We start from the raw sequence: 14,020 nt of genomic DNA, 5'->3' as shown, positions 1-14,020 counted from the left end.
ACATGCAGGACACAGCACAACTGTTCATTTTTATTCGGGAAGTAAATTCCAACTTTGAAGTTACCGAGGAGCTGGCAGCATTACAAAGTCTCACACAACAGGGGAGGATATTTTTGGTAAAGTTTGCCAAACAATGGAAGAGTTGGATCTGGACTGGTCTAAGCTGGCCAGCATCACAACGGACGGTGCTCCAAATATGACCGGCGCGTCGCGGGGGCTCGTCGGGTGCGTGAAAAAGGAAATGGCAGAAAGAGGTCTCACACTCCCGCTACAAGTCCACTGCTTGATTCACCAGCAAGCACTGTGCTGCAAAGAAAGAATAATCAGCCCACGGAGACGAGCTTTACCACACTGAAGTCCGCTGGTTAAGTCGGGGCAGAGTTTTGAAGTGTTTTTACGACCTGCTACCCGAAATCAACGCCTTTCTCCTGACACAGGGAAAAACTGTCCCAGAGCTGATCGACACAGAATGGAAATGGGACCTCGCCTTTTTAACAGATATGTCAGAAATTTTAAAAAGGCCTCAACTTGCAGCTTCAAGGCAAGGGAAAACTAATTGGTGACATGTATTCCCACATCAAAGGATTTGAGCTTAAACTGGCGGTGCTTATTGGACAGGTGCAAAGACACAACTTTACCATCTCCCTGCCACTCAAAGCCTCTCAGCTGAGAAACCAGCAGCCCCGTTCCCAACCGAGAAGTGCAAGGACGCACTGGAAACACTGAGGGCGGAGTTCGGTGTGCGGTTCCATGAGCTTCATGTCCACGCCAAAGAAATCTGCATATTCCAGAACCCTTTTGCTGCCGACGTTAGCGACACCCTGCCGTCTCTTCAGTTTGAACTGGCGGAGTTGCAGACCTGTGATGTACTGAAAGACAAATTCAGGCCCAACAGTCTCATGGAGTTACTACGCTGCTCTCCCAAGCGACACCTGCAACATAAGAAAGCACGCAACGAAGATGTCCACAGTTTTTGGGAGCACATATATCTGTGAGCAAACTATTCTGTATTATTATTATTATTATTATTATTATTTACTTACCTCTTGATAACTTGTTTTTAATCTGTGCATATAAAGCCAGCTCACCTAGATAAGAATACTTTACCCGTTTTTTTATGTTTGTTTTTTATACTATTATTCTGTATTATTATTTGCTTACCTGTTGATAACTTGTTTTTAATCTGTGCATATAAAGCCAGCTCACCTAGATAAGACTACTTTACCCGTTTTTTTATGTTTGTTTTTTATACTATTATTCTGTATTATTATTATTATTTGCTTACCTGTTGATAACTCGTTTTTAATCTGGGCATATAAGGCCAGCTCACCTAGATAAGACTACTTTACCTGTTTGTTTGTTCTTTACTATTATTCTGTATTATTATTATTTCACTACCTGTAAAGACAAAACACTTACAGTTTGTTAACTCAACTGTTCCTGTTACAAAATCACATCACCTCATTCTTACCTGAATATTACCATTAGTTTCTGTTGTTATGTTTTATAAAATAAATGTATCTGTGGTACTTCAAATAAATGCATGTGAAGACATTTTATTACCTTTTTTGCACATCAACAGGTGGTGCCAAAGCCAAACGAAGGGCAGCTGCAACAAATGATCATTATAATCTCCACAATAATACTGGTTGTCACCCTGGCCCATATCATTTCCTGTTATAGACTAACCTCAGCCCCCCATCACACAAAGGAAAGTTGATGTGGCCCCCACTGAAAAAGGTTTGGGGACCCCTGCCATAGTATATTTAGTAACTACCGGCCCATTTCTGTTCTCCCATGTTTCTCAAAGATCCTGGAGAAATTGGTCTATAACAGAATGATGAAACATTTGCAGGACTGTAATATACTGTATAAACACCAATATGGATTTAGGAAAATTATTCTACAGAAATGACTATACTTCAATTGGTTGATAAAATTCACACTGCAATCAATAATAATGAATACGCTTTGGGAGTCTTTCTAGATTTATCTAAAGCTTTTGACACAGTTAATTTTGATATTCTTCTTCAAAAATTATTACACTATGGATTTTCTGGGATCACTCGTGTGTGGCTTTTCAATTATATTCATAACCGTCAGCAATTTGTTATCATTGATGGTAAATCATCAGAGAGGACCGTCTTAAAATGCGGGGTCCCCCAGGGGTCTATACTAGGGCCCCTGTTATTTTTGATTTAAATGATTTGGCCGCAGCCTTGTACTCCTTGTTTCCTGTACTTTTTGCCGATGATAGACTTATTTATTTCACATAATGATTTTTCATCTTTAATGGGAAAGGCCAACCATGATTTACAAAACATTTCAAAATGGTTTAAAATTAACAAACTATCACTGAATATAAAAAATCTAATTTTATTATATTTGCATCAAAAAATAAAATATATTGTAAATCTAACACCGGTCTGTCTAAAGGAGATGACCCGCTCACTCAACCTTCCTTGGTGTAATTATCCATGAAAGTTTAAGCTGGAAAAACCACATTAACCATGTCTGTAAAAAATATCTAAACTATTGGTATTATTGGCAAATTCTGTTGTTTTGTGAATGAAAATTGTCTCCCAACTCTTTATTATAGCTTGATATATCCATATCTCATTTACTGTAATATTATTTGGGGAGCTACCTACAACACACATCTTCATAAACTTCATATGTTGTAAAAAATATTCTGCAGGATTGCCACACACAGTAATTGGTCTGCTCATTCTGCCCCTCTTTTCAAACAACTCAATATTTTACCCAACTTTAAGTTAAATACATATCAAACCTGCAATTTTGTTTTCAAAATATTGTTCCTGCCAGTTTCATTTTCTTTGCCATGTAAAGATTGTTTTCAGTTCAACAGTGATATGCACCATTTTAATACAAGACAGGCTAATCATTTAAATCTCCTGAAGTTCCGTACTGGTTTGTGTCAGTTCTCCATCAGATACAGTTATGGAACACCTACAGCAATCTCGTCTACCTCTACTTCATTCAATCATTTTAAACGTAAACTCAGGACACATTTAATTGATCAGATTACCTAATGATATTTCTAGATTTGTTATTTTTTTCTTTAATCATGTAGATACCATGTATTCTATTCATGCTGCTGTTTATTTGCTTTGTCTTTAGACTGCAATCATGCATTCTGCATATTTTAAATCTTTGTACAATCTTTTGCTGTATTTTACAGGTAGAGGCCTCGTATAATTCAACTTTCCAGGGTTACGTACCGACTCTGTGGAGTCTGATTTCAGGTTTCCAGGCGAGGTCCAACAGTCTGCGCTGACGGTCGAGCTCTTCTTCATACTCCAAGATGCTTTTTTCAAACACTGACAATATTTCTACAGCAGCTGCTGTTAGTCGCTGACCGATAAACTCTCTCAGATGATTCACCTTAGACATTGTTGAAGAGGAAAAAGAAAGGAAACAGAACCGTCCTCCTCAAAGGAATCACTGCTCACGTGTTCCGTTCGCTCAAAACTTCCGACCTTCCGCCGGGTGTTACAATCTGGAGTTCCGGTAGAAATCACGGTTCTACGGATAGTTCCTTCTCGCAGTTACAGTAAGTATTTCATTTACCAACGAAAGTATTTAGAACAAAATGAATTCATACAACATTCTTTTCATCACTGGTTTACTACGACTTCTGTCATTTAGCAGACGCTTTTATCCAAAGTGATTTACATCTGAGAAAACAACAAGAGCAAGAAGGTTTAGACAGAGTTTTATTTTTTCCGACACAATGAGAGCTGACGCTATTTTTACAGGACTGTCTCAGAAAATTAGAATATTGTGATTTTCTGTAATGCAATTAAATAAACACAAATGTCATACATTCTGGATTCATTACAAATCAACTGAAATATTGCAAGCCTTTTATTATTTTAATATTGCTGATCATGGCTTACAGCTTAAGAAAACTCAAATATCCTATCTCAAAAAATTTGAATATTTTGGGAATCTTAATCTTAAACTGTAAGCCATAATCAGCAATATTAAAATAATAAAAGGCCTGAAATATTTCAGTTGATTTGTAATGAATCCAGAATGTATGACATTTTTGTTTTTTTTTTAAATTGCATTACAGAAAATAAAGAACTTTATCACAATATTCAAATTTTCTGAGACAGTCTTGTATGATAAGATTCTGATTGTTAATATCAATAAAAAAAAGAAAATATTTTTAAATTCATGTGTACTTTATTATTTGTCATAAAACATTTATGTTGTTAAGAAACTTTTATTGCAATGGACCTCAAAATAATACATATGGCAAGTCTTTGAGACATTAAAACATTTAAATATCCAACTTAGTTCAGTTCAGCGCTTCCAGTCGGTGGATTTATTATTGACGTGCACATGCAGGACTCATGAGTCACCGTTTGGCATTAAAATAAAAAAGTAAGTTAAGTCAGAGGGAAGGTAAACTTCGGATGGTACGACCAGAGGAAACACAGGGAAGGAAATGAGGATCAATTAACATGATTTTGGTGTGAAATATATAGATATACAAGACTCATTTAAAGCTGCAGTTTCCAACATTTAACCACTAGAGGGAATAAAGATCCCAAACTAACCCCCAAACTCAGAATTACGGTTCATTCATGCATGAATCACCCACAGGTTTTCTGCAGGGGTTTGAAACATCTTTTTCCTCGTATTGTGGCAGGTTGGAATTATATAAAGCAAGAAGTTTAATGCGTAATTAGGGGCGTGGCCTTTTGATTGGCATTAATTTGTCCAACCTGTAAATAAATACTTTTTCTAGGATCTTAGAAAATGTTGGGAGTAAAGAATCAGGCCTGTAATTAGTGAATTGGTGTCTGTCTCCAGTTCTGTACAGTGGTGCAGCACTTGTTTTTTTTGTTTTTTTTTTAACTTTTTTGTAGGTGTGCCGTCACCTTAATGTTCAGCTGTGTTTTGATCTGTGTTTCTGGTGCGCCGTCACCTGTTTAGCTGTGTTTTCATCTGTTTCTGGGTGTCAAAACAGTGTACGGGGGTTAGCAGGAGCCACCGTCTGACGTCACTACCCAAAATGTAAACAACAATGGCAACCTACATGTTAAATTATATTTTCAAATTTTATAAAAACGAAGACATCAAAAAGGTTTTTTATATCACATTGTTATAATTGATACCAACATTTATCTTTTAAGACCTACATGTCTTAATAGCCAGGGATCCTTTTAAAAAAAGTACATGACCACATCGTTCTCTCTGCGTCAAATTGACGCAGAAGAATAAATCCGGGTTGAACCTGCAACCCTTGTGGGGAGGGGATTAGGCTCATCAGCCACAGGAGGTGGTGGTTGGACTTCTGCGGGTTCTTCTTCTGTGGGTCAGACAGGAGTGGACAGCTGCCCCCGGAGGACGACAACATGAGCTTCGTTTGCGAACCAATTCTGCGGCTAAAACCTTTGTTGCACGTCTTGCACAAATATCGCTTCTCGCCCGTGTGCGTGGTTATGTGGCTTTTAAGATCTGATAATCTAGTAAAGGTTTTGCTGCAGGTGTTGCACACGAACGGCCTTTCACCGGTGTGGGTCCTCGAGTGATTCACCAGGTTGGAACGTTCTCTGTAACTTTTTCCACATGTTTTGCAGATGTAGGGCTTCTCACCCGTGTGCACAGTTATGTGCCGTTTAAGATGTGATGAGTTTATAAACGATTTTCCGCAGGTGTTGCACAGGTACGGCCTTTCGCCTGTGTGGGTCCTCGAGTGAAACAGCAGGTGGGAATCTTGCTTGTAACTCTTTCCACATGTTTTGCAGATGTAGGGCTTCTCGCCCGTGTGGATCCTTGAGTGAACCGCCAGGTGGGAAACTTGCCTGTAACTCTTTCCACATGTTTTGCAGATGTAGGGCTTCTCACCCGTGTGCGTGGTTATGTGGCGTTTAAGATCCGATAAATTAGTAAAGGTTTTGCTGCAGGTGTTGCACGGGTACGGCCTTTCGCCGGTGTGGTTCCTCGAGTGAATCACCAGGTTGCAATTTTGCGTGTAACTCTTTCCACATGTTTTGCAGACGTAGAGCTTTTCGCCCTTGTGGATAATTTTATGCTTCTTGAGCATTGATGATTTTCTAAACGATTTTCCGCAGGTGTTGCACAGGTACGGCATTTCACCAGTGTGGATCTTCATGTGAGCCATTAAATTACTACTTTTACTGAACTCTTTCTTGCAAGTGCTGCAAGAAAACGCCTTCTTCCCCGTTTGGGTCCTGGTCAGCTTTGATTTACAGTTGCTGTCTGACGGGACAGCAGCATCTTCGTGGTCACCGTGTCGTCTCATTGGCTCCGGATCTGCAGTTTTACTGGAGTCTGAGCGTAAACTTTCAGTCCCTTCCTCATCTTTGTTTTGGGCTTCAGGAGAAGTGAGCAACAGCAGCTGGCCACAGTTTGGTCCTGGTTCATCATTTTCAACTTTCACAATAGCGACATTGACCAATGAGACATCCACCTCTACGTCCTCGTGCTTCATCTCCTGACCGCTGGAGTCTTCCTCCAGTTCTGTAGTCTGTGGATGCCCTGGTTCCTCCTGGTCCGGGCTGCAGCTCCTCTCCAGGTTATCCAGGTGCTGGTCACTGAAAACCCCGTCCTCCTCCACCTTACAAACATTTTCTTGTGGGAGTTCTGGAATTACAAAAAGGGACAAAGAGATAGGATTTTAACAAGTCAAAAGTGTTTCCCACTGTTGATTGTTTGGTTGTATTTGTGAGGTTTAAACTTTGTCCTGAACCTTCGGTCTTCCCCTTCATCTATGTAGTATATTTGAAAACAAGTGCATTACTCTGTGTGACCATTAGGCGGCACTGTGACTGTACTCTTGTGTTACTGCGTTGGTATCGAGACAGTTGAAAAATAAAGTTGTTGTTCTAGAAATGGCTTCTTCCGCGTCATAAATAACGATCTAACTACAAGTCCTGGATATGAACTCCTATATGAGCATCCTCCAACCATCACGTTTTTTGCCAGTGTCATCTCACATCTTACACTGTGACCTGCATCTTTTCTACAAAATAAACGATTAAGTCTAAAGCATGAAATTTGAACGGTAAAGTCGCATTTTAGTAACAGTAACTTAGTAACATGCCTCCCAATTTATTAAAAATGACTCTGGAGATATGATACCAAAAGCTCTTATTGTGTAGAAAACATTTCAACCAGTTCCTTTTTTAGGTTTCCATTAAATAAATCTAAATCTATAGCTTGCAGGCCTCCATCTTTGAATTCTTTGGTCAGTTCAGTTTTCCTAAAGTAATTCATTTTCTTTCTCCAGATATAATCAAAGTTAACCTGATTAATCTTTTTGATTACGTTATTGGGAATAGACAACGAGTTTGCTGGATAAATACATCTGGAGAGACTTTGCATTTTGGTTAAGAAGATACGACCTAATAAACTGATGTCTCTTAATAACCAGGAGTTGTTTGTTTTGGCATTCATTAATTACCCTCCACACATTTTTATTTTCACGTTCTGCTGAATCTTTAGAGATGGAAATGCCAAGATATTTGACAACAGATTTTATAGTAATAGGCATGTTTTACATAGTATTTATATAGACTATATTTATATGGATATTGTGTAGATATAATAATAGCAATAATGTAAATTCATAGAGTTATAAAGGGGTAGGAACTAGGAAGAAGTGTAGACTTCTTCTTACTCCTTTTTTCCAACATATGTGAATATGAAGATGTTAATGTTTATTTTTTATATACATGTTCCAAATAAAAATGAACTCATTCATTGATTCATAAAGTCTGAAATATGAGTCTGGTCCAGAGTGTGAATGGAGCATGAAAGGCAGCACCAAGTAAACAGAACAACAAGTTAGTTCGGGATGTTTCCGAATCCCACATCAGCAGCTGCTTGAGCTGGGGAGTTTCCCATTTAGTTGGTTTGCTTCATCACCACGGCTTTTAACTGGAAACAAAGGGATCTTGTAGGAGTCATACTCATGTGTTCATTCATTCAACTTTCCAGGGTTACGTACCGACTCTGTGGAGTCTGATTTCAGGTTTCCAGGCGAGGTCCAACAGTCTGCGCTGACGGTCGAGCTCTTCTTCATACTCCAAGATGCTTTTTTCAAACACTGACAATATTTCTACAGCAGCTGCTGTTAGTCGCTGACCGATAAACTCTCTCAGATGATTCACCTTAGACATTGTTGAAGAGGAAAAAGAAAGGAAACAACAGAACCGTCCTCTCCTTCTTCTTCTCTAGGTTTAATGGCGGATCACAACCAACGTTATTAGGTTCTACCGCCACCTGCTGTACCGGAGTGTGTAACATCAGGATCATTATTACACCAGGTTACAGTCTAACTTAAAGGGGGGAAAAAGGAAATACCTAAATAAAATAAGATAACCACATTTAAATCTTATTATCTATCCCTGCATCTTTAAGAAAGACAAGGATTTCCTTATAACAATCCCTCATCACCTCACTCCTCCCTAATAACCTACTAAACTCCATTCCCGTCCCAGCTCGTACATCCTGTCTCTTAAAGCGTTCCTTTCTACCTCATACTTGCCACATTTAAGAATCACATGCTCTACATTCTCTGTGACATCACACTCATCACATTTATCAGACACTGACTTTGACATTAAATACAGAGTTGATTTTAAACTAGTATGACCTAATCTTAATCTAGAAATGATGACTTCCTCTCTCCTACACTTTCCTTTGAAAACCTTCACGTTAATTGACTTCTGTATGTTATAAAAATGTCTCCCTTTTACACCGTTGTCCCACACCTTCTGCCATGAATCCCTCACTGCCTTTCTAATTCATGATTTTGCTTCACCTTTACCAAAAGGAATTTCCATAATTACCTCACTACTCAATTTCAATGCTCTTTTAGCAATATTGTCTGCTTTCTCATTGCCATCAACACCCATGTGGGCAGGAACCCAACAAAACTGCACAGTAATTCCAGTTCTGCATAACCTCCACAACACCATTAATATTTCCAACACTAGATCTTCTCTTATTGTTTTATTTGAAGTCAAACTCTGAAGGGCTGCAGTGGAGTCTGAACAAATGACATAGTTCCTTCTCGCAGTTACAGTAAGTATTTCATTTACCAACGAAAGTAATTACAACAAAATGCATACAACATTCTTTCCATCACTGGTTTACTACGACTTCTGTCATTTAGCAGACGCTTTTATCCAAAGTGATTTACATCTGAGAAAACAACACAAGCAAGAAGGTTTAGAAAGAGTTTTATTTTTTCTGACACGAGAGCTGACACAATTTATATGATAAGCTTCTGATTGTTAATATCAATATATAAAATACAAATATTTTTTAATCCATGTGTTCTTTATTATTTGTCATAAAACATTTATGTTGTTAAGAAACTTTTATTGCAATGGGCTTCAAAATAATACACATGGTAAGTCTTTGAGACATTAAAACATTTAAATATCAAACTGATCAAACTATCAAACTGATTTTGGTGTGAAATATATAGATATACAAGACACATTTAAAGCTGCAGTTTCCAACATTTAACCACTAGAGGGAATTAAGATCCCAAACTAACCCCCAAACTCAGAATGACGGTTCATTCATGCATGAATCACCCACAGGTTTTCTGCAGGGGTTTGAAGCCTCTTTTTCCTCGTATTGTGGCAGGTTGGAATTATATAAAGCAAGAAGTTTAATGCGTAATTAGGGTAGTGGCCTCTTGATTGGCATTAATTTGTCCAACCTGTAAATAAATACTTTTTCTAAGATCTTAGAAAATGTTGGGAGTAAAGAATCAGGCCTGTAATTAGTGAATTGGTGTCTGTCTCCAGTTCTGTACAGTAGGATGACTTTTGCAGTTTTCATTTTTTTTTGGAAATGTCCCAGTTCTGAGTGACTGATTACAGCTGTATGTCAGTTAACAATCCATCAATAACCTTTTTGACTATTGTCATATCACCACAGTCAGTTGACACCTTGTTTTTACATTTACTTACAATATCTATGATTTCTCTCTCCTCCACAGCTGTGAGAAACATTGAATCTGGATTTCTACTTATTAATGTTTCCTTCCATCCATCAGCTGATCCAGGATCACACATTTTTCTGCCAGCTTTGGTCCAACACTCACAAAATACCTGTTAAAATGATTAACCACCTCATTCATATCATTAATGACTTCATCGTTATTGGTTAAATATTCTGGATAATTAGTCTGTCTTGAACTTTTCCTAATGGCATCGTTCAATATATTCCAAATACCTTTCATGTTATTTTTAGTCCTTATTCATGAAGGAATTCATGTCCCTCTCCCATTATTTATTGCAACTGTGTGGTTAAAAAAATAAAAGAATTCAGTATATGTTTAAAGTAGATACTGGTCTAATTTTTTTATTTAGCATTACGGTAAATGTGTAGAATCATAAAAGGATTAATGAAAATAAAAACTGAGGTCATGATTTTTTATTGTCTTTTATAGAAATCTAATTTTAGATCTTAAAGATTTTGACATTGCATTTATTCAAATTCTTATACTTTTATCTTACATTCTACTTAGGTTTTAGGCATTCAGTAAAATGTATTCATATCATTAATCTCCACAACTCAGAATACTAATTAGTTCACTAAACTTTTTTTCAGTTCAATTCAAGTAACAGTTTTTAAGGTGAAGTGTGAAATGTTCAAAATAAAATAAATTAACATCTCAACTGTTTTATGGCGTTTGAGGTCTCGCTGCCCGCTCTGGAAAATGCAGCAACAGAGAGACGGATGATGTAAACACAAATGTAAAGACATTCAGAAACACAGCAGACTGTGGTTCACAGACAGCTAAAGTATTGGGACGTGCCGGCAAAGCTGCAGGAAAATATAAGAACTGGTGTAACGTGGAGCTGCTGGAGCAGCTGAGGTGCCGGTAACAGCAGCAGATGAAGATCTTGGAGTCCAGGCTCAGGCCTCCAGCCCTGACACGTGTGACGATGCTTTTGGGACTAAGGATGTGTCATTTGATGAAGCCAAGACCAGTGAAATAACAAACTGGATCAAAATGACGTGTTTGAGGAAGTTGAGGATAAAGGACAAAAGTGCATCACCACTCTTCAACTTCATTTGATGACATTTCTCTTTCCACATTGTTTTCTGAGCTAAATGCTGGTTGTACTGATCACGCTGTACCAATAATCTCCGTCACTGACAACTTTCCTCTTGTTGCTGCACTACACTGCAAAAACTCAAAATCTTAACAAGAATATTTGTCTTATTTCTAGTTAAAATGTCTAATTTTTGACAAAAAATCTCATTACACTTAAAACAAGTCATTACCAGAAAAATAACTTATTTGACAATTTTCAACTGTTTCAAGTAATTTTTCACTTGAAATAAGTAGAAAAATCTGCCAGTGGGACAAGATTTATCTTCTCATTACAAGCAAAAAATTCTTGTTCCACTGGCAGATTTTTCTACTTATTTTAAGTGAAAATCTACTTGAAACAGGTGAAAATTGTTGTTTTTTCCAGTGATGTCTTGTTTTAAGTGTAATGAGATTTTTTTGACCAAAAATGAGACATTTTAAGTCGAAATAAGATGAATATTCTTGTTAAGATTTTGAGTTTTTGCAGTGTAAAGTATTGTTTGTGTTGTTTTATTATTATTATTATTATTATTATTATTACTATTATGATAGATTGTTCACTTTTGGGTTTATGTTGAGCTTTTATAACTCACCACCAGGGGGCACTGCTGCTCTTTCTATATATGGAGAGTGTAATATTCCAGAATTATAAACAATAAAATGATTCATCCATCTAAAATGAAAACTTAATTACATTTTTCATGATTATTTCTGACTAAATATGAGTTGAGGTAAAAAGACATTTACTTCTAAACGGATGTCTGATATAAAATGGTTAAATCCAAAGTGTGTCCTCTTCCTGGAATCTGATCCCGATGATCCTCCCTCTTCTTCCTGCTCTCCAACCTGCAGATCTGCAGCTTCAACACGGATCTCAACATCAGCTTTATAATAAATCATGTGTCAGACGAGTTGTAAATCTAGTACAACTTGATTTTATACATGTGATTAAATAATATTGTTAATTTAATATTATTTAAATAATGTAAAAAACGTAGACAAATATGTTGTAACTTTAGCTTGTATAGTTACAATAAAACAGCATGGATCATTTGAATTACATTGTTTTGACTTAGTTTGTCCCATGAATTATCACGATAATCTGATGTACGTGCAGCTCAGATTTTAAAATGCATAAAGCCTTTTACAGTTTTCACCGAACTATGTATAACATCACAATATACAACCTCTGAACGGAGTAGATGGAGAGAGTTTAACAACATGGAGCTGCAGATTAACTTTACAAAGAGAATGTGAGTGAACAAGAAACAGACGGGAAAAAGGACGTGGGAGAGAGGCTTTGTAGATGAACGAAAGAAACTGACACGTTTAAAAAAACTTCAGCAAATACTAACAGCTCTTTATTTGCACCGTGGAGACGGCAAGTTACCAACAGCAACAAATAACACAGTTTTAAGAAGGAAAAGGGATTCAAACAACCTCAATGGAGAACTTAAAAAAAAAACCTCATTGCAACACAACCTCATCGTTCCCTCTGCCTCAAGTTGACGGAGAAGCATAAATCCGGGTTGAACCTGCAACCCTTGTGGGGAGGGGATTAGGCTCATCAGCCACAGGAGGTGGTGGTTGGACTTCTGCGGGTTCTTCTTCTGTGGGTCAGACAGGAGTGGACAGCTGCCCCCGGAGGACGACAACATGAACTTCATTTGTCACGAGTCACCAGACTTCTCCTCCAGGTGATTTTTCATGTGACTCAGCAAATCAAATCTGCGGCTAAAACCTTTGTTGCATGTCTTGCACAAATATCGCTTCTCGCCCGTGTGCATGGTTATGTGGCTTTTAAGATCTGATAATCTAGTAAAGGTTTTTCCGCAGGTGTTGCACAGGTACGGCCTTTCACCGGTGTGGATCCTCGAGTGAACCACCAGGGTGGAACGTTGCCTGTAACTTTTTCCACATGTTTTGCAGATGTAGGGCTTCTCGCCTGTGTGCGTGTATATGTGATTTTTAAGAAGTGATGCGTGTCCAAAAGATTTTCCGCAGGTGTTGCACAGGTACGGCTTTTCGCCGGTGTGGGTCCTCGAGTGACCCACCAGGTGGGAACGTTGCCTGTAACTTTTTCCACATGTTTTGCAGATGTAGGGCTTCTCGCCCGTGTGCGTGTATATGTGCCGTTTAAGATTTGATAATGTACTAAAGGTTTTGCCGCAGGTGTTGCACAGGTACGGCCTTTCGCCAGCGTGTATCTTAATGTGATCCGTTAAATTACAACTTTTACTGAAATCTTCCCTGCAAGTGCTGAAAGAAAATACCTTCTTCCCCGTGTGGGTCCTGGTCAGCTTTGATTTACAGTTGCTGTCTGACGGGACAGCAGCATCTTCGTGGTCACCGTGTCGTCTCATTGGCTCCGGATCTGCAGTTTTACTGGAGTCTGAGCGTAAACTTTCAGTCCCTTCCTCATCTTTGTTTTGAGCTTCAGGAGAAGTGTGCAACAGCAGCTGGCCACAGTTTGGTCCTGGTTCACCATTTTCAACTTTCACATCAGCGACATTGACCAATGAGACATCCACCTCTACGTCCTCGTGCTTCATCTCCTGACCGCTGGAGTCTTCCTCCAGTTCTGTAGTCTGTGGATGCCCTGGTTCCTCCTGGTCCGGGCTGCAGCTCCTCTCCAGGTTATCCAGGTGCTGGTCACTGAAAACCCCGTCCTCCTCCACCTTACAAACATTTTCTTGTGGGAGTTCTGGAATTACAAAAAGGGACAAAAAGTTAGGATTTTAACAAGTCAAAAGTGTTTCCCAGTGTTGATTGTTTGGTTGTATTTGTGAGGTTTAAACTTTGTCCTGAACCTTCGGTCTTCGCCTTCATCTATGTAGTATATTTGAAAACAAGTGCATTACTCTGTGTGACCATTAGGCGGCACTGTGACAGTACTGT

General features: G+C 38.4%; 1 protein-coding gene across 1 annotated transcript; it reads right to left on the bottom strand.

Moving 5' to 3' along the window:
- Positions 1–662: 662 nt before the first annotated feature.
- Positions 663–13,805, bottom strand: LOC133440761 (zinc finger protein OZF-like). The gene is made up of 3 exons (XM_061718078.1): positions 12,832–13,805; positions 5,534–5,983; positions 663–869 (listed from the first exon to the last, which is right to left on the bottom strand). The coding sequence occupies exons 1-3, from the start codon at positions 13,672–13,674 to the stop codon at positions 663–665; spliced, it is 1,500 nt and encodes a 499-aa protein (XP_061574062.1). The 5' UTR covers positions 13,675–13,805.
- Between the last annotated feature and the right edge of the window lie 215 nt (positions 13,806–14,020).

Source organism: Cololabis saira, chromosome 3 (assembly GCF_033807715.1).
Source record: "Cololabis saira isolate AMF1-May2022 chromosome 3, fColSai1.1, whole genome shotgun sequence".
Lineage (NCBI taxonomy): Eukaryota > Metazoa > Chordata > Actinopteri > Beloniformes > Belonidae > Cololabis > Cololabis saira.
Note: the sequence above shows the minus strand (reverse complement) of the source record. Positions and strands in the feature narration are given on the sequence as shown.

Coding starts and splice junctions, on each gene's coding strand:
- LOC133440761 (XM_061718078.1), bottom strand. CDS start 13,674: ATGAAGCACGAGGACGTAGAGGTGGATGTCTCATTGGTCAATGTCGCT. Junction 5,984..12,831: donor GATTTGATTTGCTGAGTCAC/ATGAAAAATCAC, acceptor CTGGTGATTCAC/TCGAGGAACCACACCGGCGA. Junction 870..5,533: donor ACACCGGTGAAAGGCCGTTC/GTGTGCAACACC, acceptor TTTGTCTTTCAG/TACATCACAGGTCTGCAACT.